Genomic DNA, 25,891 nt, shown 5'->3' on the forward strand with positions numbered 1-25,891 from the left:
CTGGTGTGGGTTAGGGTTGAAACAACTTGCATCCAGTTCAAAGGCCAGTGAGGAGCACAGCTGACTGATGGAGGAAACAGAGTCCCCCTCTCTCTATTGTCTGGGAGGCTTAGGTTCACTGTTCATCGCTTCTAAAAATCTCTAAGAAATGAAGCAGTCATGTCTAATGCCCAGGCTTCACCCTCCATATCCAGATCTTAACTCGATTGGCAGATCCAGCTCCTGATACCTGTGTACACAGGGCACTCGGCTCCTTTGTGCAGGTAGGTCTTCTTGGGTGTATGAGTCGATGGTGTGATTCCCTCTTTGCAGAGCTTTCTGACAGGTACAATTTCCAAGCCTGTATTTCCGTCCACAGCACTCTCTCACATCCATGCGTAAAAGTCCTGGGAATAGAACCTGCGCACTCCATAGGTGTACTGACCATCATCCTCCACAGCAGCACCTCCCAGGAGCGTGTCTCTCGCTGCATCTGAGGTCAAGTCTTGGGCATCATTGGAAGCTCCTCAGGTGCTGAAACTTTGGTTGGATACATGATGGAAAGAATTCGTGGGTGGGATGTGGGCCCTGAGGCCTATATTCCTCCATTTGAAGATAACTTGAAACTTGGAGGACCAATAATTTGTAATTCTGTTAAAGCATGATTTCCATGGTTTGTGATAATTATACAGCTAATGAATGAACCTCAGTGATAGCTTTATTTTTTCACTTTAACATGACTTCCTGGATCCTGATTGATCTTTCTTCCCCATACCTGTACCATCTTCTGAGGATTTTAAGGACCTTGTGGTTTCCCAGTTAATACCACACTGCAATTTATGGGACATTTTATTTATAGTGGTGATGTTTACTTCCTAATCAAAAGAAAATACTTCATTAATTACTTGTCTCATTTTGGCTCAGTTTTTACTCTCTCTAAAATAGGATGAATGGTGTCCTTTTTGCAAGTTTTCATTTGGTGCCTTTAGAATACTTCTCAGAATGCATACAGAGAATTCCAGAAGGGTTGACTATTTATGAACTGGCTTTGAATTGTGTCCAAAAGTACTACAGGTATGCTTTCCATAGTTATGGATCTGTAACTCTTACTTTAAAATCAGTGTGTATATGCATGTATTCCCATGGCTTACAGAATAATATTTGGCTTCCTGGTTTCTCACTTGGCACACGTGCACCTTCGCCAGGCAGGCCCACACACCTGAGCTTCCACGCATGTGCACACAGAGCTGTGACTTCATAACTCAAGAAAATGCACAACAGTCAGGCTTACGTCACCATAGACAATGGGCAAGTTGCAGAGCTACAGTTTTTACCCAAAGAGATGGGGCTCCTGATACATAAATCAGAGGTTCAATTCTCTTTAGTGCTGGGAATTCAAGGTCAGTTGTTGAAATTGTCTACACCATTTAAGGGTCTCTTTTGGATTGTTGAAACCAGGAAAAGTGGTGAGAAGAAAAACAATTCTGTGGTCTTTCAATTTAAAGCCACATTATATCAAGGGTGGTCAACTGTAGTGTATCTGCCCTCAATATAACGGTGCCCCTTTCTAAATTAAGAACAGATTGACTATGTCTACATAGCCGTGGGCAGAAGGAAGAGGAAGAACAAAAAGTATCAAATGCTAATATTATTGTTTGTGTCACTTAAACAAATGCAAAAATTCAAACAATAAAGCATCAGTTTGCAGTGAGATTCTCAATATACCATATCCATTTTTGTGGAATGTTATGTAACCACCCAAAAGAATTATTTTGGATCTCTATGTATTAATGGAAGGACTCCACGTTGATTTATCAAGGCCCATTAAAAGCAATGCACCATTTATGTCAAAAATGTGTACACAATGCTGTGAATTCTATTAAGCTATATCTACTATACGTGTAACATAAAAATACAACTTAAAGCCGAAGGCAAAAACCTGTAACTGCTTCCTCTGAGTAGGACAGAGGAGAACAGGCTGGCAGTAGTACTAGTAGTACTAGTAGTACTAGTCAAAAGACTTTGGCTCCGTCTTGAATGTTTCCTTCTTTTGAAATTGTTTACTTTCTTTAAAGAATTCTGTTTCCATATTTCATATATAATTAAAACTTCAGATATTTCATATACTTTTACATTTGATTGTAATAAAATTATATCATTTTTAAAAACATATAAGCCCAAGAAAATATTTTCTTATCTCACAATTCAATGAAATTTTAGCATTTTGTGAAGTTGCTTAGATGAGATCAGACTATCCACATATTTTTCTGTTACTTAAATATTTTTACTTATGGTAGGACCCTTCCTTGCCTTTATCCTGCTCATTTTAATGGGTATAATATTCTACTAAATGTATGCACTTAAATTTACTGTGTTACTTTCTTTTTAGTTTCTAATACGATTCAGAATGTGATTGGTATAACTAATTTCCCCACGAACACCTTAAGAGAGATTATTTTGAGGAGGATTAAAGAATCAAAATGTTTGAACATTTTTAATAAGGTATCATATCCATATGGATTGGTTTTGTGAGTTTTGAAGAGCTTTCTTGGTAGAAACAGGACTGCACTGTCCTAAAGGGGTTTGCAATACACTGCCACCTCCTTCCCTGGTGCCAAGTGGCCCTGGGCACACAGAGAGGCAAGGCACGCGTGGCCCACTCACACATTCTGCTCTCCCACTGCGACTCACTCATGAGAAGACACCCTCCCAGGCACCCCAGGCGCTGGGCATCTCTGGAGAAGACTCAAAGCCACAACCACATTGAGTGGCCACACCTCTAGGAATGAGCAGTGATCAACTGGGACATGGGGGCTAAAAGGGCAGAAGAGTCAAACCTCCCTCCTCCTGCAGTTTAATAGAGTAACAACAAATTACCCAACGAACTCCCGGATAATTGCTGGATCTCCATCCTGTGTGGGAGTCCTCTAGAGAGGCGGGAGGAGGGCAAGCACACTTAACCTGAAAACTAGGTTTGCCTTTGCTGTGAAAATTATCCCATTGATTTAGGTGCTGCCTGCTGCAGGTCAGCCAGAAGGACACAGGGGCCAGGGAGAGGCAAGGGGTCCCTGGTTAAGTAATGTAACAGTTGTAGAGCTGGAGAGGATTTCTCACAAAAGGCAGGGTCTACTTACCGTTTGTATAGGGGTTCACGGTCTTTTTATTTGTCATGACGCGAGCCGTGGCATTATTTACCTACGCACATAGAAAACTCCAATGAGCGCATATTCCAGGGCCGGCCTTCAGTTCAGTTAGTTGCATGCATTATGACTGTGATTACTTATTAAAAACAGAAAAAAACAAAACTAAAAAACTAAAATGCATTTTAATTTATAAAAGGCAATATAGGTGCATAACAAAAAAATCATACATTTTTATAATTACATTTACTTCATAACCATTTTAACTTACAAATCATTTCAATAAAGCAATGTCATCTCATTTAAAAGTTTAATAAAGAGACAGTAAAAGCAAAATTAAAAGATACGGCATAATTGAAGATTTAAAAGCATGCGTGTACTCCATGGTGACACAGAAACAAGAAATCATTTTTTTCTTAAACATAAAATAAAGTTCATATGAAGGGACATGCAGTGGAGTAGAAAGGGAAGAGACAAGGTACAGGGAACATAAATGTCAAAAGAAGGGACAAACAAGTTTAAGCCGTGTGCAACACTTTGGGAGGGAAGGACCATCTGGAAGCAACATATAGCATTCAACACTTGGAACGAGAGCCTTGAACATCGCAGGAATTAACAAATCATTCAAGCTTTTAAAGTCACAGCTAACAAAAGGATAAAAGAGAGGGTGCATTGTGTAACACAATATGGAGTTAACAATCTGAGTAAGATGTGCACCGGTCATAACTCAATCCAGTCAGAGCCTCCCAGGCTAGCTTAGAACGTACACTCAATTACAGGCGTACCAATATCCAAAAAAATAGAGCATCAAGAAAACTTAATACAACAAGTCAGAAAACTCCACGTGGTAGATAGATATGTATAGAGATATATCAGCACTAAATACGTGAAACGGCAGATGGACTTCACCACTTACCATTCAGCACCATCGCCAGCATGGTTTGTATACAGTTACCATGGTTACTGAGAGTTTGGTGAGGGGCCTAAGCGTTACCGTCGAGGGGGGAAATGAAAGGCAAAATATGCAACATCTTACTCCAAAGACTACAGCATTTTTAATTGGTATTTTTTTCTTTTTTTTTTTTTTTAAGTTTTAACAAATATGACCCTGTGGCTACATTGAGGGGGATCCCAGTGGCACAAATAACAGACTCGGAGCATTTGAATTTTGGTACTTGGATTTTTCAAAGAACAGGGGGCCAGATATTGAGCAGGAAGTCCTTTTTGGTTATTCACTTTTCAATCAAAAGAATGCCAAAAAAAAAAAAAAAATCTCCAATTGACTTCTTAAAAAAAAAAAAATGAAAGGTTTCATGACAAAGTCCTCTCATTTTTTTTTTTTTTTTTACACGAATCTTTGGAATGGCGACTGCTTTCACAATTTGGTTAAATTTGCAAGCCACTGAGGATCCCTCTTCAACCCTGAAGCAGAAAGAAAAAGAAACTCTCCTGCCTTTGGTTTGATCTGCAATACTGTCTTCTCTTTGGAACCTACTGCACCCATTGTTCATAAAACATGGAAAATAAAATTAAAAAAGAAAAAAATAAAAAAAAACCTTTCCGATTAACCTTTCTTTTGTTTCACTTTTGCCATCCACCTTTCAGCAGTAATAAGATTAACACGATAAAGTAAAAAATCAACAACAAAAAAGTAAGGCCAGTTTTCCTTTTTATATATAGATAGATATATATATATATATATATATAAACGATGAGAAGGGAGTGGGGTCACATACAAGACGCCAAAGATGCATCCGGAACAACAAATGAGCGTGAAGCAGACATTGATAAAAAAGATGAAAAGGAAAATATTTTGAACATGCACCTCGATTTTACGGCCCTCTACCACGGTGCCGTGTAATTTCTCCCTCGCCCTGTCCGCATCGGCACTATTTTCGAAAGTTACGAAACCAAATCCCTGCATGCAGGAGGGAGAAGGGAAAACAACATGCATATTATTATTTCCATCAACGACCACTTCGTCACGTTCTCTCGCTTTAATTTCTACTCCTCGTCCTGACTTCAGTTCTGTAACATGCAAATTAGAGAAATTATAAGAGTACTAAGATGTGCAATTATTAAGCGACCAATGTGAACAAGATTGTTTTGTCTGTCACCGGTTAGCTGTACCCACCCCACCCTCCCCAGGAAGAATTCCAAGAACGATTCCAAAAAAATACCCTTCTGAACGGCACTACAGAAGAAAGGAAACGTAACGGAAAGAAAATGAGATCAAAATAAAGTTACGGTGTCTTCACAGAGAATAAAATGAGATAACGAGAAAAGAAAGAAAAGGGGACCACTTTCTGGACATGCAAATTAAAAATAAAATAATAAAGTAAAACGTGTGCACAGAATTCAACAGTGAATGCCAAAATCCTCCATCATTGCCTACGGAGTCATGCGGTGTGGTTTTTAAAACACCTCTTCCTCATGCAACCTTAGGGTTATTCGAATTTGTCAATTCTACAGCCTTTACTTCTCAAAAAAAAAAAAAATTCAAAGCCTAAAAAAAAGGAAAGACCTTTTTTTTTTTAAAAAAAAATATAGATAATAATAAATCTTAAACTCTTGGAGCGGATAAACAAAAATAATCACATGAAATGAATAGAAAGAAACTTCTGTTGATCAATAGTGCAAATAATTCAAGGAATGGCTTATATTCATACCTCCCCCACCCCCCTGAATAACATCCATGCTTTTGAACCGAACAAATTTTCACATGACTTTGTTAACTCAAAAGGGAAAATGTGTATATGTATAGTCAAGTTCAAAGACGCTATGCTGGTATTCACCTGTCATAGCAACAGGTGGCATCTTAAGAAGCTCCACGGACAAAATGTGACTTAGAGTAACACTCTGAGCTCCTCCCCTTTCCCTGATGTAGGACAAATATACCCTTGGCTTCACCACAGGTACATATCGCTTCTAATATTTCAGCCTCAAAAACCAACCCCACTAAACTTCATCCTGTCAAAATCCATCTTTTGTCTCCACCTCACACTGTTCCTAAGAAGAGTACAGAAAATAGGACATATTATTTTTTTAAACCCCTAAACACATTTGTACATCTTGTTCAAAAATATGTACACCAACCTTTTGAACAATTCCAGTGTAAATTTGCCCAGCTCTTTGGGTTTTCAGTGTCAAGCGAGGGAAATAATGGGTTCTGTTGGGATTCTATTTGAGCTGGGTAAACCTTACGTCAAGGTAAGTAAATGTTTGCTCTAACTGCTTAGGTGAGTCAGTTCGATGTTCGGTTTTACTGATAAAATGTGCAGTAATTACCAATAGGTAAGGAGCTATGATCAATTGATATTAGCTCCTGATTCTACAGGAATCTACCATGACCCACAAATAGAAGGCTGTTACAGACAGGCTGCCCATGGGCTGGTCAGAGATGAATTTCTGCCCGTAAGTTTGGACTCATCCACTGAAGACAGGAGCTGTGGATGTGTTCAAGAGAGGGTCGACTGATGGTCACTTGTCAGGATTTCACATTTAAAGAAAAATTAAGTTTCTTTACTTTGGGAGATTGGATGAAATAACTTTTACCATCCTTCCCAGAGTAAAGATTTATGATCAGAAGAAGCCTGAATTATGTGGTCAATGTAAGATTACATGTTCCACAAAAGAAGGATTCTGCCTAGTTTTGTATACTTCCAAACTGGGTGCCAAAAAAAAAAAAAATACTTGTTAATTAAATAGTTTTGAAAAAAAAAATAGTTCTGCAAAAGGAAAGAGACAGATTTTTCCTCCTCTCTCTCTGTTCTACCTCTTGGCCAGTGGGTCCTAAACCTAGTTAAACATCAGAAGGAATAGGAAAGATTGGGAAACATTCAGATTTCTGGGCACTGTGTCCTGTCTACCGGATCAGAATCCCCGAGTGGAGCCCAGAAATCTGTTTGCCTAAAAAGCTGTGAGATATCCATGACCTCTTGTCACCCCATGTGCTATCAAAAGAAGGACTTGGTTCCTTGTAATCAGTAGAATTTTATATCACTCATTTTGATGGAGTAATCTGTGGGGCAGGCTGAGTTTATAACTTCTCATCTGGTGCTTAGATGTAGGGGTACCTTGAAGATTGCAATGTCCAAGGGCTAGGCCACATCCTTTTTCTCTGTGGGACCAGCCACCTCTATTACCGTGGTGGGGAGGAATAGCTTAGGTGAGCTGACCTCTGGGCACCCCTGCCCTGCATTATCCTGAAAGCTCTCGTGTCTCACTGTGAATCCTGCTGGCCTGAAATCAGCATGCCGTGTATCAAGGAGAGGTGAAGGTGAGCTAGAAGCATCTTTGGGATCCTAAGGAAAGTGCCTACACTACAAGGGAAAACTCCAAACCTGTCCCCTCACTATAAGCTACAGAGGGGATTCCTTGAGATTTGCCAAGATTGGGTCTGAAACACAGCTCGCCCCAGAAATAGTCCTGCCAATACCAAAACAGGCTTTCCTAACCTCTTCCTTGGAAATTTCCATCTCCCGCTCAGGCCAGAGTGGCACGGCCTTCCCAGGTCCGAGGTCATCAAGTTCCTACCTGGGAGCTGCACTGGGACTAGAGAGAGGCCTGCAGCCCTCCGCACCACCAAGGACACTCTCCCTAGCCCAGGCGGCTTGGACGGCTGCTGCCGTGGTTGCTGCCTTTGACCTGCCTCGCAGTCAGAACTGCATCTCAAGAAATCAGCAACCTGCAGTTCTTGAAAAAGATCGCCATGTTTTTTTCTGTCTCGAAAAGGAGAACAAACAAGCCTACTCTGGACTTGGCTTGGGGAGTGCAGGGACCACATGAGCTACTGCAGCGGAACCCCTTAAAGAGGAAGAGTGCAAGAAGAGGGGCCACCCAGAAGGTGGCCACTGCCCTTCATCTGAGAGGTAGCCTCCCAGGGTCAACTGTGACAGGGGCTGGAGTGGAGAGAGGACTCAGTGCTTCTTGCAGAGAAGACATCTGTGCCGCCCTTTGATGGGCGGGCATGATCAACAGGCCAGGTGACAGGGGCCCCCAGATGGGCGGCCAGACCAGTGTGACTGGCTTATTTTAAAACCTTTCTGTGGATCATCAATTCTGACCTTCCTCTACTGCAGTCACCTTGCCTTTTTGATCTCTGGAGTTTTAGGTGACACCTTCCTTTTTTTGTATTTATGTAAACGCCCATTCTATATCTTAGATAAAGGTCCTGAGCGGCCAGGATGGATGAATGGGATGGTGTTTCAGTCTGTGTGAATAATCAAGGCCTTTGGTCTCTGGTGCAGGGAACTGGTCTTTCCGAGAGGAGAGGTAGGGGAGGGTCTGAGTTTCTTTCCTGGGCACGAGCAGCAGCGTCCTGTCTACCCCTCCTGCCTTCTCCTGCCTGGCCAATGTCCACTCATCCCCACTCTTGGCTCACAAGTCCCTTCTTTCCAGAGGCTTCCCAATCTCTAACCACACCGGTCTGCCTGTTTGGATCTTCACGGCCTCCCCCATCAGCCAGGGACACGGCACATTTAATGGCCATGGCTTGTCTTCACCATCTGTCTCTCCCTGTGCTCAGGAAAACCTCTGAGGACAGGAAGCACTTCTGTCTTGCCCCTGTGTCCAATACCTGCATATACACGGAGTCAAAGATCAGACTGCGTATTTCCTAGGTCTACCGTTAAACCTGGCTGTATTCCCCCCAAACCATGCAGAGATAAACAAAATGATTTAAATCTTCTAAAAAGAAAAAGGGAGTGGGTTTCCCAACCCTAAAAGCTATCCAACTCTGGTTCTCAAAGCCCAGTGGGTTTTTGTACCTGTGGCTTTTCTGTATAGTCGGTATCTGTATTTTCCTAAATTACTTAGGCTGTATGTTCCCAGAATATCCCGGAGGCTGCAGTGTATGCACAGGTGCCCATGCACACGCACACACATGCACAGAGCCGTCCGTCCTTGCTGGCACTAAGCGGCCTGCCTCAGGGACTGCACCACAGAGAATGAGTGGCCACAAGGGGAGTCTTGGCCCAAGAGGGCCCGACACCTTCTGGCTGTCTCTCCTGCACTGAGTGATAGAAATAAGGTCATCACACAGTTCAGTTTTCTTAACCACTAAAATGAAAATGCTCCTCTAAAGAAGGCCCTTTCCCATGAAAGATAATGTCAAGTGTGACAAATATCCCTGTGGGAGCCCCTGCCCCCATTTAGCAGCTAGCTCCCAGTTGGACTGTCTCAGTGACATTCCAGCTGCACCTGACCAATCCTCTCCCACCCCTACAAGGCCAGCTCCTGAGAAGGAGCTACCCACTGAGAGAAGGAGGTTATTTTGGATGCTTCCTAATGCAAAAGAAAAATGGGGGAAAAATAAAAAAAAAGCCTAATAAAGCCAGGTTCTGGATGTGGCAAACTTAAATGGTCTTTTTCCCAAAGCCCCCAGAGACAGGCTAATCATGGGAATGACGAAAGAAGCTCAAAAATAGCACTACCATTGTACTTTCAAAATAGCAAACCATATTCTTCTAATGTCCCCAAACAGCTCTGGAAAAGAATTCAATAGCTTTTTTCAACTGGCAAAAGTTACAAAACAAAATATGAATTCAATAGAAAAGTTTTACCAAAAAATCAAGTTAACAAAAAAAAAAAAAAAAACCACCACCAACATCAACAACAAAAAAAACTTTCAATGTAGGGGCACGATAGGCCGGCTCAGGGTTAGAACCAGCAGGCCAACATGGGGGCATCTTCCAAGACCCCCCCAAGAAGACATCAGGCCAGTGTGGAGAACATCAGGCCTGAGCTTTGCTTTGCAGATGAGGAAGGAGTCCCTCTGGGTCATGATTTTCATACAAGATGCAGGAGGGTTAACTGCTCCCTCAGCCCCAGCTAAGAGGCCAAACTAAACCCACCTGTGATGAGAATGACCGCAAAACACCTGAAGTTAGAGAAGAAAGACAAAGTCCCTGAATGATCAAAACCATGGAGCACAACGGATTGATTTTTTTTTTTAATTCATCTGGCAGATCATCATATCATCTTGTCCGTGGCAGAGAGAATGCTGGAATTTTCTTTCCTCCATTTGATCAATATTGTCCTATTCATTTAATATGAAATCTACTTAGGAGGGAGGAGGGTACAGATGGTCCAATGCTTGCCTCATGGGGAGGATGGATTATGGACCCAGGACAGCGGCTCTGTGGCCCGAGACACACTGGATAAAACCAGCACTGATGTGACCCTCCTGGACCCTAAACTGTCCCACACTGCCTGCGAAAGGAAAGTCAGGGGGCCCAATTAGCATTTCTGTACCTGGTGAGCAGTTTCTGTCAACATCCAGTTTCATAGGAGAGGGAAAAGTAAAATTCCCACGGACCTGGACGTGGCAGCTAGCCAACACAGCACAGCTGTTAAAGGCTGGCTCTCTGGTCACTGCAGCCAACATCCCTGTCCTTTTCTGACGTCATTCCCTGTTTCTCCCCAGTGTCTGCAGCTAGGCCTGTGCCTTGTCTCCTCCAGGGAGATTTGGACTGGGATCTTGAATTTTCTGTGGTAGCTGTAAGAAGGGGATATTTTAGGGACAATGGAAGCAGGAACAAGATTGGCCAAAGGGATATTCTGCATTCAGGTGAAGCTGTGACCCGGGTCCAAAATAGAAAGCCACTGTGCTTGTCCCTGGCAAGACAGATCTGGAAGGTTTGTTACAATGCTGGAGGCTGGGCTCCAATTTCAGAGTTTCTGATTCGGTAGCTCCTGGCTCGAGCCTAAGAATCTGCATTTCTGACAAATACCCAGGTGATGCTAATGCTCCTGGTTTGGGACCACACTTGGCCACTGAGAGAGAGCATGCCTTGAGAGAGTTCTGCTTTTTCCTTCTTCCAACATATTTCTCTTTTGAAAAAGTGCTGGAACCTCTTTATATAAGCCCCTGCCTGACTTGTGCTAACACATTAGCTCCGGGAAAAGAAAAAAAAAATCTATTAAAAAATTGGGTTTCCTAAACAAAAGCAATCTCAAAGAAATGGTACATTGCAACACGCTAATGAATAAAATTATATTCAAAAGGTTGGTGTATATGAGAGTTCCTCCCTTACGACCCAGGAAAATAACTGCACTTTATTAATACAGAATAATCACAATATTTACCTGCTCGTGAGACTATCAACTCACTTTTTAATATAAAGAACATAATTATCACTGAAAAACAAAAATGTAGCAACAGCATTATTTTTTTAAGCATGGGTAATTTTCCTCTGGAAACTTGAGATATGTATATATAGAAAACAGCAATTTTAAATTACCCCCTACACGTTTTTAAACTGACCCCAGTGGATTTCCCACCACTTTGGAAATGGGCAGGGGTCTCTCAAGAAATTCCCATTGACGTGTATTTCCACAATATGCGGATTAAAACAGTGCAGTTGTTTCCCCTTATTCAGAGCAAACATGTTATAATAAACTAAACAATTCTAACATGAATTAAGTTGCTTACCTTTGAGCCGCGCTCATTAAAAATAATTTCAACATCTAAGATTTTACCAAATTGCTGTAAAGAAATAGAAATATTTTATAAGCAAAGAGAGAAATGGACTAAATTGTATGATGCACACTGGTATAACTGTTCCCCAAATTTAGATTTTTTCTTCCCTCATTTAATATCAAGGATACACATTTTATATTTTCTACTAGTAAATAATACATTTGAAACATGAAAAAAAACCACATCCACACATAGCATCTCTTGAGTGGCCCTTCGATACCAGGTGAGGTGTCCCATCGGGGCCTAGTACAAAATATTAATTGGAAGGTTAATTCTGCGTTCCTTTCTTCATGTGCATGAGAGCTTTCCCAGGCACTGAGCAGCAGAGATTTAAAATGGTGAGTCCAGATAATGACCCTCCCAGGCGATTCCACTAGCCTCTCGGAGACACAGGCTGGATGCTGTGGGATTCTGATAATTAAATGTCCAGCTACAGTAGGATGGTGAGGGTGTGGGCTCTGAGCTCACATCAAAGCTAAGAACAGCCAGACCATGTGAGGCAAGTCAACTACAGACGCAGAAGCAAGTCCACCATCCAGGTACCCAGCCTCACCAAGACATCCACCCAGCCATGATGACCCAGACTGAAGTGTGACCTCCCTCCCTAGGGGACAGTCATATGGCTAAAGAAATCAGCTTTAGACCAGTAACACAACCCAGCTTTAGGAAAAGTCTGCAAGAAAGTTTCTGTTTAAAAATAAATTGGACAAGCCAGGCGTGAAGGCACACGCCTGTAATCCCATTGGCTCGGGAGGCTGAGGCAGGAGGATCACAAGTTCAAAACCAGCCTCAGCAACTCAGGGAAGCCCTAAGCAACTCAGCGAGACTCTGTCTTAAAAATAAATAAACAAAGTGAAAAAATGAAACCAATGAATTGGACAGACAGATAAAATATAGACACCCTGTCCAACTTAAATTTCAGAATTTCTAGGATAAGTATGTTCCATCAAATATTTAGGACATACTTATGGCTAATATGTGTTATTTGCCTAAAATTCAAATTCAACGAATATGTTTTTTGTCCGTTTTGGTTTTTAACCTGTGAAATCTGGAACTGCTCGTGAGAAGTGTGCACCTAGTAACTTGAGTCTCACTTGGAAACAGGATGTGGCTCTGAGGATGGAGCCACCTGATGACCCCAAGTGCCTTCCCTGGAATTTGGAGTCAGGGTTCTTCTACCCTGTGAAGTAGGGATCCCCTTTCTTGGGTCCAGCACATACGGCTAATGCAGATGGATGGGGTGATGTCCAATGACGCTTCATCATGGAGTGGAACAAATGCCCGTCTTAGTGATGAGAACAAAGAAACAGAAGGACATAAAGAAACATCTCTCCTCTATCTTTCTTTAATTTTGTGCTTCCCTATCATTCATTCCATTTGCTTGTGCATTTGAGATTTAATGGCACCTCTCTTGCACTAGGAGAGTATTTCGTCTTTCTCCCATGGGTGGACAGTTAAGCGTGCCCCTTAGAGCAGAGGGCAGAGGACTGGGTGGGGTTAGGGACCAGCAGTGTGGAAAGGGGACACAGAGTGAAAACAGAGAGCCAGGGACAGCTCACCTGACCCATGTGCCTCACTTGGAGAGCATCAGGAGACCCAGAGAGCAAAGGTCAAGGGGAGCCTTCTAACATCCAGGAAAGACCCCTCGGAACACCCAGGGGCTATCCTTTAGAGCACACAAGGAAGTCTGCCTTCCTCGGAAAGACAGAAAACACACACAAACACAGGCCTGTAGCCTGTAGGTAGCTCTAAACCTCTGAAAATTATTTTGGCTATGGAATAAAGTAACTCGGGGCTTATCATTCTATGCCATAGAAACTTATCCTACCCAGGCAGGGGATCACCGTCTTCTCCTCCCTGAGTACAAGCCATTCTTCACCGCGGAGACGAGGGAACGGACAGGGAGTAACTAAGAGAGGACATGCAGGACGCACCGCTGGTGGGGACAGCAGACCGCCCTCCAAGAAGCATGCAGCAAACTCACCCTGTGATTTGTGGACAAAGGTTCTTTGGGTCAAAGAAATATTCTTCTTCTTCTTTTTTTTTAATTAGCATCTTCACTGCCAAGTTTTGGTCAGAGAAAAAACATGATAAAAGAAGAGAAGAAAACCTCCCGGCTTGGGAAAGGAAGGACCGGGCGTGGAAAGGTGAACCGAGTCTTCACGGTGAAGAGCCCTCCAGCTTCACGAGGTCTGAGGTCAGGGATTCTGACACAAGGCCCTCAGTATTCGGTTCTCACAGAGGTGACCTATGTATTTCAGGCCTGAGAGCGCAGGAGCACACAGATTTATGCAAAGGGAAGCCTGAGAAGGACTTCTTCCACCACCAGGAAGCAAATGTACTGGGGAGCCCTCTCTAAGCAGTGGACACCAAAAAACCTCCTTTGAAATAAGATCTGCTGGAGGAGGGAACCGATCACAAAGCAATCTCAGCAGAGGTTGCTCCCTAAATGAAACCATGACACGCTGTGTCCTGCAAAGATCTCAGAGGTTCCCTCCTTTGGCAGTTGCCACGGGGTTGATGGTTCTCCAAGCCAGAGAAACGAGCCCGAAGAAGAATGCTAACGCAAGCCCCATTTCTAAGACAGTTGTGTGCTATATTTATAGTATCAACAGTTTAATTGGGAAGTTTGGTGCTAATGATGTAAACACAGCTGGCACATTTTCAATTTCAACAGACAGGACTCATCCCAGCCCTAACTAGTGTGCGCGTCTGCTCAACCGCGGTGTGCGGCAGCCCCGTTCAATAAAGTCTCCAATCCACGCGGAATCCCGGTCGCCGTATCAAGAGCAAAATCCGGAAGCTTAGCAGCACGCACTTGGGCAAACATGTACCAAGCACTTTTAGACATCCTCAGATCAAATACTATTTCTCTGAAAAACTGTGAAGGATGTGCAATGGATACAGCATAAAACACGAAGGTAAAGGTTAGTTCAAAGCGTGGGCAGAGAGCCTAAGAGAGCACGGACTTCCCAGTTCCCCTAAGGTCTGCTTCAGTGTAGAAGCAGGGGGTTCCTTGCCATGTCCCCCAAAATGACTTCACTCCTCATGACACCACGGTAGATGGAACTTTGCATTCTCATTGCAGGTAAGAGGAAGCCCGTCCGTTATATTCATCAGGTGAGATCATGAAAGCATCTTTCACACATGTTGACAAATCGTACCTCTGTTTGTCAGTGACATTAAATAGAAACTTGAGGGGCTCCTTCTCTTGCCCAGAGGGTCGGCATCTTGATAACAAAAGCAAGGCTGTGACATCCATGAGAGTTCTTTGCAAACTGGAGATCCGGAGTCATCGAGCAACTGTCTCTGCAAACAACTTTATGATGGTGTGAGCTGTTGCAGAGATTCTGCTGTGCTGTGACCCGTGCCTCTCATCCCAAACCCAGAAATGCTTACATTTAAGATATTGAACTCATGAAAATTCCTATTTGGGAGGAACACACTGCAATCAGTTTGGTGGAAATCCTCAAATTTCTTTCATGGGATCAAAAACTTGAATGCAGGATCCCTCACATGCAGACACACCCAACAGGAAGGCAGCCAGGGCTGGACCAATAAAGCTTCCAGAAGATGTCTGGAATCATGGCCCCTAATACTATGAGACAGCCACGTGCTCGCGCCCCCCTGCTGCCTTGGAATGGCCCTGGCTTCTGTATACAGTAGCCACCTAACTCCTTGACCAATGAATGGCCCGTCTTATATGAAAAAAAGGAAAAAGAAATCTAACATGAGCCAGAAGATTAGAAGCCACACATTGGAAGAAGAGCATCCTAAAGAGAAGGAAGTAAAGGGAAGAAGAGACGGCGGGTGGGGGTGGGGGGAGGAACCAGGATTCCAATCCCAGTGAAGAGGCTGCAGCCACCTAAGTAAAAGGGGCACCGCCTGAGGAACCCTCAGAAGCAGGGATGGTTCCAGAAGGCGTCATGAACGCGGCAAGTTTTAGGCAATTTGAAAAAAAAAAAAAAAAAAGAGGTTGTTTTTTGTGTCCTGATTTTTTATTTGTTAGTTTGTTTTGGGGTTTTATTTTTATTTTTATTTTGGTACTAGCTGAGGTTTGGGGTATTGAACCCAGGGGCACGTAACCACTGAGCCACATCCTCAGCCCTTTTTATTTTTTAATTTTGAGACAGGGTCTCACTAAATTGCTGAGGTTGGCCTTGAACTTATGATCCTCCTGCCTCAGCCTCCCAAGCCACTGGGATGACCCATGTGTGTCATCGTGCCTGGCTTTGGTTTTGTTTCAACTGTGAAATCTCCGTGGCCAAATTTGACAAAGGAGACGAGGGGGTGGGAGCAGAACGATCTTTGTGTTTTTCTCTAATTGTCCTCATTGTGACCCCTGCCAAAGTGAGGGGACAAAGATGGACACAGTGCCTGAGACATGAAGATGTCTCGTGTCCCTAGGACTTGACAAACTCCTACCTGGATGAAATGGGATTTCTTACAGTCACCATGACCTGAAAGAGGAAGTTACGTTAAATCCCCTGTACCCCAGCAGCGAGCCAGCCAGGGTGTCACAGATGCCTTTCAGTGTGATTCACGCTGCTAAACGCATCCTATAACAAGATACGGCTTTGCGACCACCAGGGTTTGGCCAAGAAGAACAGATTTTTAGAGCTTAAATTGTGTTTCTTTAGAATGATGTTGTAAACCAGGAGGCCTCAGAGTTATTGCAAGGGGCCCAGGAATCCAGATGTCCCCAGTAATTTTTATAGTTGAGTCCCACAAAACAAAAAAAAACAACCCTCACATACTTTTTAAAATGGACACAGATGCTGTATGTGATGCCCAGAATTAATTTCCGTGTTAATGAATGTAACTGCATTTTCTTAATTGAGAGATCCTAAGTGTTTTTATCCTCTTGCCGAATCGACATCTTGTTATTACTTGAATGTTGACTTAAAAAAAAAAGATGCTCTGACACCAGTAGATTTTGATCAAGGTTTGATAACGGGTAGTGTGACATTTTGGCAAGTTTCTTTTCCTAGACATCTGCCCTGCCTCTATAAGAACAGAGAGGTTCAGACATTAATGTAAGCAGGATCCCCTCTCTGTGATTTCTAGCTGTGAATGTTTTGAATACCACTCTGACTTCGCAATGTAGACTCAGGTAAATTTCAAGACCAGGGAGGGAAACCGCCCTAAAGGGTGGAAATGGGGGTGTGCCAATGCACAGGACACCAGGAGAGTGTCAGGATGGTCGTTAAGGGGCTCGAGTTCAAAGCCCGCATCAGAGTGTCACTTGATGAGGGAAGATAGGCCGAACAGCAAGACGTCTTTCTAACCTGACATTGCAAAGAGAATATAATTCCTCTGACTGTCCATCATTCAAAACCCGTCTCACTGCTTTGCACACACTTAACCTCAGACTCTAACTTTGAATGCTCTGCACTTTTCAAAGTCATCTTTGACCTGAAAGTGCCCGAGGGTATCTCTGTTCTGCAAGAGTTAGAGGGCTTAACTCAAGGTTATTACCAAATGAGAGAGATAAAAGTGCAGAAGTTGACCTTTTCCTCCGAAATGTCAGGATTCGAGCCTGGGTATCTTAAATATTAGGATGCCTGTTCTGCTTTTGTGTCAAATGCATACTTGATAAGCATCATGTGTGTTAAAGAAATAAAAGGTGCAAGCTCAGCCCCAAATCACAGAGCACTTGAGTGAGGACCCCGAGCTCCCCTTTTCATGTAGAGAACAATACCAACTCTGCTCAGAACAAGGCATTCACTGAGTAACTTCTGGTTCCTTCCGTAACGTTGGCATGCATCCACCTACTCTTAGCAGGGTCTCCAAGCAGCCCACTTTTGCTGGAAATCAAATGTTAAGGATGTAGTTCTTTTCATCGAATCCACAGGCCCTCACTACCATGGCTGAGACATTGTGGACAAAGGCACTGACCACATCTGCAAAGAGCAAACACTACCCTAGTCCTCTCATGGCTTTGTCCTTTGATGGAGAGATGTCAAACTCATCCTTTCCCAAGGTGGAGCGTTCAGATACCTTCCAGAAAAAGAATCAGTGTCAAGATGACCTATGAGCGAGAAAAACTGTCGTTTATTTTCTCGGGGTGGGTGGTGGCTTCTGACCCGTTCTGTTTCACCAGGGTGCCTGGGCAAGGCTGTCCTTTGTCAACAACTCTGAGTCCTTGTCCCTGATGCCAAGTGCAAGAATCAAATCAAATGAATTATACCTGGGCGGGGGGAGGATTGTCATTGTTCTTGTTGTTTGTTTCTTTGTTTTAAACTAAGTTTTAAGCAGAAGGAATCATCCTACTGCAGCCGTGTCCCAAAACTTAAATGATCAGTGCCTGGGAAAGAGCGGGGAAACGCAGAAACATGTCACGAGTCACCTTTCCGGGAAAAGCTGGCCACCTCAATAGCAAGCAGGACCATGATGATGGCCAATGTTTCTTTTAGCTATGACCTGAGCTCCCAGGCCACTGAGCTTGGGATCGTCAATGGGCTTGTGTCAACAGTGGGTGATCTAAAGTTCATTTTCCATTTGATATTCAAGTTACTTTTTAGAAAACCATTTGGCAAAATAGAAACACAGTGAGCCTAAGCAGAACAGATCTACTGCAGCCCTAGAGGGGTCCTGGGCACCGTGTTCCAGCAGACGGCCTCTAACACGCCCCCGCCCACCCCGGGGACATACGTCACCTTAGTACTGGGCACAGACAGAACTCACGGGAGGAGGCGAGCTCTGGGGGCGCTGGAGGAGAGAGGCGGTACTTACACCAAACATTTGCCGGAGGTCTGGATCCCGGAACCGGAAGGGGATATTGGAGACATGCAGGCGCTTGGGCTGAGACTTGTTTTCTGTGTTTTCAGAAGGCTGCGTCTGGGGCTGGCCGTCCGGTGGTGCTGCGTCATCTGTCTGCTAAAGGGACAAGAGGAAAGCAGAGTCTCTTGAGTGGACCCAGATGCTCTGTCCCAGGCATGCCTCCCCACCCCCCTCACAGTAGACAAAATGGGAGAAAAAGAACAAGAGGAGGAAGTGCTCAGATGTCCCTCCACCTGTGTTTTTTGAGCATCCACTGGGATCTGGAATTCGGCAGAGAGAAACGCAGAGCAAAACCCTTGCCTATGTGGAGCATGATTTTTTGTGGGAGAAAGAGAACAAAACCCATAAACAAATGTAGAGTTGGAAAGAGGAGATGTGGAGGTAGTGGAGAAAATTAAGGAAGGGAAGGGGTGGAGGGGCTGGGGCAGTGCCAAAGTCTTCATTAAGGGTTATCATTATTCCTTAACCAGTGTGGCTCCGAGTCTTAAGATATACCTTCCTAATCACTAAGGTGCACTGAAAAAATACTAAGAAATGCCCCAAATTTGGAAATGCCATTCAGCATTCTGTAGCTCAAGGAATCAGCTGATGATCTGTTTTTAAGGGTCAAATTTAGTTTCTTAGTTGTACAGACCGGTGCTATCTTCCACTATTGACCACATTTGCCTTTTAAATTTAAGTGAATTTAAATTTAAAAGTGCAAAATGTGTTTGCCTGCACTGGCTGCATTTGAAGTCCTCATCAGCCACATGTAGCTAGTGGTTCCCTCTTGGACAATGGAGATATAGATAGAGGGCTTGATCTCCGTAGAAAGTTCTGCCAGGCTACACTGGCACAGATGACCTAAGGTTACGAGTGTAATGCATTACCCCCCGACCTGCCCTTGCCTGCAAAAAGTTAAGCCTGGATAACATGAGGGTACACCAAAATCTTTGCAAAGGCTGGAACTGGGAAGAAGACACAGTTATGGGGTATTACTGAGCTGGTATCCTTTCAGATAGACTTCATTTTTAGGTACTTTCTCTGCAATTCGCTTATGCTGCCTAGAGGGGGCAGTCGGTGCCACCGACATCAGATAACCCACTTCTTTGAAGTGGGAGATGGAGAGTCTATGCCAAAGCCCATCGAATTTATGAGCAAGGAATCATCCTCACCTATTTATAAGCCATTTAGAAGCATATAACCGAGACAAAACCATCAATGCAGGCAGCCAGGTGTAAAATAATGGAGACTTAGCAAAGGAGACAATCTTACAGAGTGAAATGTAAAAGAAACATCCAAATCACACGGGCTTCATTAGCGACGTTCTCATCAGCCCTGGTATTTAGTGGACGATTTCATTTGCGTTCTCTTTCCAAACGCACCCCGAATTGCATCTCAAAGTCAAGACCTCCTGCGGGCTGAAAAAACCCTTCTTCTGAGCGGCACTGGTATCGACCGTCCGCCCAGGTGACTTCTTCGACGTGCAAGGAAACACCAGGATGAGAACAATGAGGAAGTCATTCTGCCTGTGCCGTGACAGGGACAGGAAGAAGGATGGCCTGAGTCTCTTAACCAGAGCATGACAGGTAATGAGCCTGCGCCCCTCGCACGGCTTTGTGGAGACTGAACGCCGGCATCTGTGCCGGCTCGGGGGGTGCTCTTGGCCACGGCATACGATGATGCGTGCAGGGTGCTCCGCTGAATGGAGTGACGATGATTTCAGGAACTTCAAGAGAGGAGGAGAGCTCCTGTGGGAAACACAGGGGAAAGCTTCTCATTCGCTCACTCGACACACCTTTAATGAGCAACTGCTATGGGCTGACCACATAAGTCAGTTCTCCGTCCCATGAAGTTCCCAGGTGAGTGCAAGAGAAAGGCAGAAAAAGACAATTATCAACACAGGTGGCTCGGTGCTGGGGTGGGAGCGAATCGCACAGGGCTGGGTGACCTTAGGGCAGGGACATAGCCCAGCCAGAGATCCAAAGGCACAGCGATGCTGGAGGTTCAGTTTGAAGTGGGAGATGACTAAGGCCTAAGGGGACTGAAGCCGGCCAAGAGAGCAAGAAGCCTGCAACACACAGGGATGTGAAATGATGCTTAGGGTGCAGAGGCCCAGGAGGACCTAGGGGTCGCTAGTTAGAGGGGGCACACGTGAAGGACAGGAGGTCGAGGAGGCAGGGGCTTGGCTCTCCAGAGACCCTGTGCACAGAGCAAGAGTCTGAATTTCCCAGCAGCTCGATGACCCTAGCAGGAGTGACCAGCAGTGACACGAGGAGTAAATGTCCTGTTTAGCGGCTGCCTACACAGGGACCGACTGGCAGAGGGCGTGAGCACCCTGACCACCGCAGGTGCTCATCAGAGCAGCAGGCAGCTCCGAGACCCGGACAGAGCAGGAGCGAGACCCTCGCTGGAGTTCTGAGGCTTTCTCCCACACTCACGGCACAGAGGTGACCTTGAGTCGTGACACCATCAATTTCCAGGGGCTTGAGGGGCTTCAGCCCCCTAGCACAGGACTCTAAGTGGGCAAAAGCAGCCGTGGAGACCCCCGAACATCCAGGCCAACTTTTCCAGCCCCAGAGAAGCTGACATTTGAAGGCAAAACCAAAACGAGCTCCTTCCCATCACGAGGAGGGGACTTAGATTTGGATTCGTGCACAACTGCTGGATGTTTCAGTTTAATGAACCTAATTAGGAATTACAGAGATTATGATTAAACATATTAAATGATTAATAGCATTATGCCGCTCATGTGAAAATTAAAATTAATCATCTCTAGTCAAACAGGACTTCGGAGAAATCTTTGCGTTGTTTCCTTTGATAAAAACACACAACGCTCAATTAATCATTTTGTAGTGTGTGCATTTGTACAAATACCCACATATTGCGACATAGGAATACCTGTGTTTAAAGTAATTCCTCCTGTGTTGCGGAGTGATATTGGCCATATCATACTGTTATATCGTGCACATACACAAATACAGCTCAACAAATCCTGTCATTATGTACAACTCCAGTGCACCAATAAAAAAGGTGGAAAAAATGATTCTTAGGGAAAATATGTAAAATTAAAAATTAAACTATCTCAGACCTTTGAGGGTGCATGAAAAGGGAAGAAGAGGAGTCAGGGGTCCAAAGGACAAGAAAGAACAGAAAAAGAAATCTCTTTCAAACTGAGCTGCCTGGGTGTGCAACATGCTGTTTGACCAGGCACCAGGTAACCAGGTCACACACGCTGGGGGAGCCTGTCCCCATAATCTGCTGACCTTAGGCAGGTCACATCAGCTCTGTTTATTCACAGTGGAACAAACCCCACAGCCTAGGGGTGAGGGACACATGCAGCAGCAGGTTTGGGAGGCAGCTGTCACCTGCCTGGAGCCCTCTGGGTTTGGACTGAGCCAGTGGGCCTCACTGACCCTCGAGAGGAAGGCCAACTCCTCCTCCTCCCCCCACTTTCCTGGGAGCTTTCAGGGGAAATGAGCTGAGGACAAGCCTGTGTTCTGGGTCTCTGCTACGGTTGGGATCTGGACGTCCTCTACAGGCCCATGGGCCGCAGGTTTGGTCACTAGCTTGTGGCACATGTGGGAGGTGTTGCCTTACGGGAAGAAGTGAGGTCGCTGTGGGCATGTCCTTGAATGGGATATTGGGACACAGGTCCTTCCTCTCTCTGCATCTCAAATGCCACGAGGTGAACAGGCCTCTGCCACCACACCCTCCTGCTGTAGTGTGCTACGCTGCCATGCGCCCAGAGCAACAGGGCCAAGGGACTTGGACTGAGACTCTGAAGCCAGGAACCAAAATAAACCTTTCCTCTTTATAAGTTGAATATCTCAGGTGTTCTGTCACAGTGACACAGAGCTGACTAACGTGGAATGCAAGGTGAGTTTCTTTTATGACCACTTCAGTGGCTTAAAGCAACAGAATTTTCTTCTGTCACATTGAAGAGGCCAGAAATCTGAAGTCAGAGGGCCAGGAGGGTCCCACTCCTTCCTGAGGCTCCACAGGAGTGCTCCCTCACCTCTTCTGGCTTCTGAAGTCCTCGGGCATTCCTTGCTCTGGGCTCCATATCCCTCCTGTCCACTTCTACCCACATGTGGCCATCTTCCCTGTGTCTCTCACTCTGCTTCTGTTTTCTCTTCTTATAAGGACACCGGCCACTGGTTGTAGAGCCTCTCCTAAATCCAGGATGACATCTGCAAAGACTTCTTCTCCCAAATAAGGTCACGTGTATTCACAGCTCACAGAGGTCAGAACGTGGACGTGTTTCTTAAAGGCCACCATTCAATTCACTACAGTCCCCTATCAAACAAAAACGCCACTGTGTACTTGGCACCAGGGACGGTGTTTTTACCACCTCTAGGAGCACAAGGTCCTCGAAAAGGTCAACTTCAAACCAGGTCCAAAAGGAGGGAGACTGCCCCATCCAGGGGTGGCCCAGGCTCCCCTGTGTCAACAGAAGACACTTTAATGAGACCCTGAGCAGAGGGGGCACTTAGCTCTGGACTCAATGGCGGTGCTCAGTGGGGTGGCAAAGCCCTCCATTGGCCTGGGGATGGGCCATCCACACTCCAGGCCCTACTCTGTAGGTTCATTAAGCGGTTAGTATGTACCTGTCCTGGGATAATGACCTCAGGATCTCTGTGACTGGTTAGGTCCCATGCATACAGATGTGGCATTATCAAATCATGGTGATTATTAGCAGCACGCTTAACCCCCGGCTTCTGTTCTATGCTTCTCAGGCCCGTGAATGTGTCCAAGTCTGAGATATATGGACGCCTCCATGACCCCAAGTGGACGGGAGGTCCTTTAGCCCCAAGAGGCGGCCTCACGGGCAGAACTTGGCAGAGGCCCTGGAATAAGCCCCTCAGGACCACAAGGGCCGCCCTGGCGCTGGCCCCGGGTGAGGGCCCTAATAGGAGGCGGGTGTTTGCCGCAGAGTTTTCCTTAATAAACAAACTCCCCAGGTATCAGCGCAGGTTATAAATGTTAAGAAAACACCACTGGTACTTTCATCTCCTGAAGATCACTTAGTGCTTCCACAAAGACCTTAATAAAGACCCGCGGGGCTCCCTCTGCTATAATCGCTCCTAATTCAATGAATAGCTCTGAGCAACCCCCGGCTAATCCTAGTGAAATTGGATTTTGATATCGACCAATCCAGGGATGACTGTGGAGAGAATACGCATAGTGGCGTAGGAATATGTGCCTTTTGGATTCTGCTCCTCCCCCCGAGTCCTCCCTCTGAGCTAAGCAGACCCTAGGGAGTCCTGCTGGGTGTCATCTCTGCTGAGGACCCCGTCAGGGGGTAGAAGCACAGGTAAGGGATATTTATGGCAGGGCGTCCAGCCTAAACCCCGTCCCATGGCTTACTGCTACCCCCTGAGCCTCTAGACCTCTCAGCTGCAAGCCCAGGGCTGGTTGCCTCTGGTCCCCGGGGGCTGGAGGCAACTCATCCTGGGGTTGGATGAGGAAAACGTGGGAGGTGCAGACCCAGAAGTATACAGTGAAGTTGTCACAAAGTCAGAATGCAGGGAGGTCCGAGAGGTCTTGAAGCCCTGAGCTGAGGGGAGGGAGGGTCAGCCTTAGAAAGAAGATGTGAACTGTGTGAATTAAAAATATCGTGTATTCATAACCTGGGACTAGTCAGAGCTCAAGGATGCTGGGTGACAGGCATGGGAGGGTGGCTCTGGCCCACAGAGTGTCAGTGATAGATGTGACTTCAGAGTTCCTAGAAGCCATATTTTTAAAAGTAAAAAAAAAATCTGAAATCAATCTTTATATATTTAGTGTCTATATATATGTGTATATGTACTGGTGTATATAAATATATACATATATTCACACACCTATATAAATACACACATCTATATGCAGATACATATATAGATAGATGCATAGATATAGCTATAAGTGTGCATATGTATATAATCTTCATATACATATATGTGTACATATGTATTTATATATAATTATATAAAAATCATATGTAATTATGTATGTAAAATTTTATATATGTATATATATCACGTATATAATTAATTTATTTCAGTACTGGGAATTAAACTAATTCAACTGGGAATAGAACCAATTATATATATTATACATGTATGTATAATAGTAACCAATTATATAATATATAATACAATATAATACATAATCTTGTATATACATAGTATATTGCACATACAATGATATATTGCATATGAAACATATATCATATATTACATATACTATATAGACATCATATTGTATTATACATATATGTGTATATGTGTAAATATACCTATATATTATATATATATACATATACTTACACATATATTGTATTATACATAGTATATAGAATATGGTATAATATGGTACATGCTCTACCCTGAGCTACATCCCCAACACTTTTTAATTTTGAGGCAGGGTCTCACTGATTTGTCAGGGTGGTCCTTGAACATGTGAGTCTCCTGTCTCAGCCTCCCACATTGCTGGGGTTATAGGAATGCACCCCAATATCTGGCAGGAATATTTTTTAACCCAACTATCAAAACCATTTTTCAGTGTGTCCCCAACGTAGGACGTCTGGCCCCGTCTCACTGTGCGCTAGCGGTCTGACGCCTGGCGTCTGCTCCACTCACGGCTCCTGATCTCAGTGTGCACTCTGAGTTTTCATCCTTGATCTAAGGCTTCCAAACCTGACCCTGGAACACCCCAGCTTTCCCAGGCATCCTTCAGAGCTCCTAGGAGCTGAGTTTAAGGTGGAGTCAGACCAAGTCAGACTCCAGGTGAGCACATGCCAGTGCTCCACAGGTGACAGACACGAGGGCCCCTGGTCCTCCCCCTGGAACCCGGGGAACCGCACATGACAAAAGAACCTGGAGGATGCCGGCAGAATCCGAGTTGCTAAAAACCTGAGCATGAAACAGGGATTGGGGGACTACCCATGTAGCCCAGCAGAATCCCCGGGTCCTTCTCAGGGTCCCCTGAAGGGGAAGAGAAGAAGACAGGCAGTGGTTATGGTGCAGGCCCCACCCCCTCCTCTGCTGATGGAAGAGGGGTCCCGAGCCAAAGGACAAGGGCCTCAGAAAAGGCACGGGAACAGATCCTGTCCATGAGTCCAGGGAAAGCAATGCCATCGCGCCCGCTGAAACCCCCCTGTGAGCTGCTGACACCCAAGTCTGGCTCCAGACACCCAGAAGGAAACGTAACGCGCTGGTGCTGCTTGAGGCCCTGGCTTTGAGGTGATCTGTTCCCGCAGCAACAGAAAACCAGTGTGCTCCTCGTAACGAACACAGGATAGAATTTTTCCATCATTCTAGAAAGTTCCACGGGATGGCACTGGTTTAAGAGCCACGGAGAATGGGGGGCAGGTGCAAGCGTGGAGGATGGGGCTTCAAGGGAGGACCAAGGGGGGATATATGGCAAGAACAACATGTAGGAGGAAAGGGATTCTGGCTCATGGTTCAGAGGTCTCAGTCCAGAGACGGAGGTCCACACTCTGGGCCCGAGGAGAAGCAGAACATCATGGCGGATGGTACGT

General features: G+C 44.9%; 1 protein-coding gene across 13 annotated transcripts in view; it reads right to left on the minus strand.

Moving 5' to 3' along the window:
• Positions 1 to 25,891, minus strand: part of Rbfox1 (RNA binding fox-1 homolog 1) — a 331,305-nt gene that overhangs the window by 93,625 nt on the left and 211,789 nt on the right. For 11 of the 13 annotated variants that reach the window (XM_034637184.2, XM_071605720.1, XM_071605724.1 and 8 more), the window contains exons 3-6: positions 18,337 to 18,480; positions 11,554 to 11,607; positions 4,945 to 5,037; positions 3,114 to 3,174 (exon numbers count right to left, since the gene is read on the minus strand). In XM_034637184.2, the coding sequence (XP_034493075.2) occupies positions 3,114 to 3,174; positions 4,945 to 5,037; positions 11,554 to 11,607; positions 18,337 to 18,480 (352 nt within the window). The remainder of the gene's footprint in view (positions 1 to 3,113; positions 3,175 to 4,944; positions 5,038 to 11,553; positions 11,608 to 18,336; positions 18,481 to 25,891) is intronic. The other 2 variants (XM_027940593.2, XM_071605725.1) reach the window with 2 other exon arrangements.

The sequence above is a fragment of the Marmota flaviventris genome, chromosome 19 (assembly GCF_047511675.1).
Source record: "Marmota flaviventris isolate mMarFla1 chromosome 19, mMarFla1.hap1, whole genome shotgun sequence".
NCBI lineage: Eukaryota > Metazoa > Chordata > Mammalia > Rodentia > Sciuridae > Marmota > Marmota flaviventris.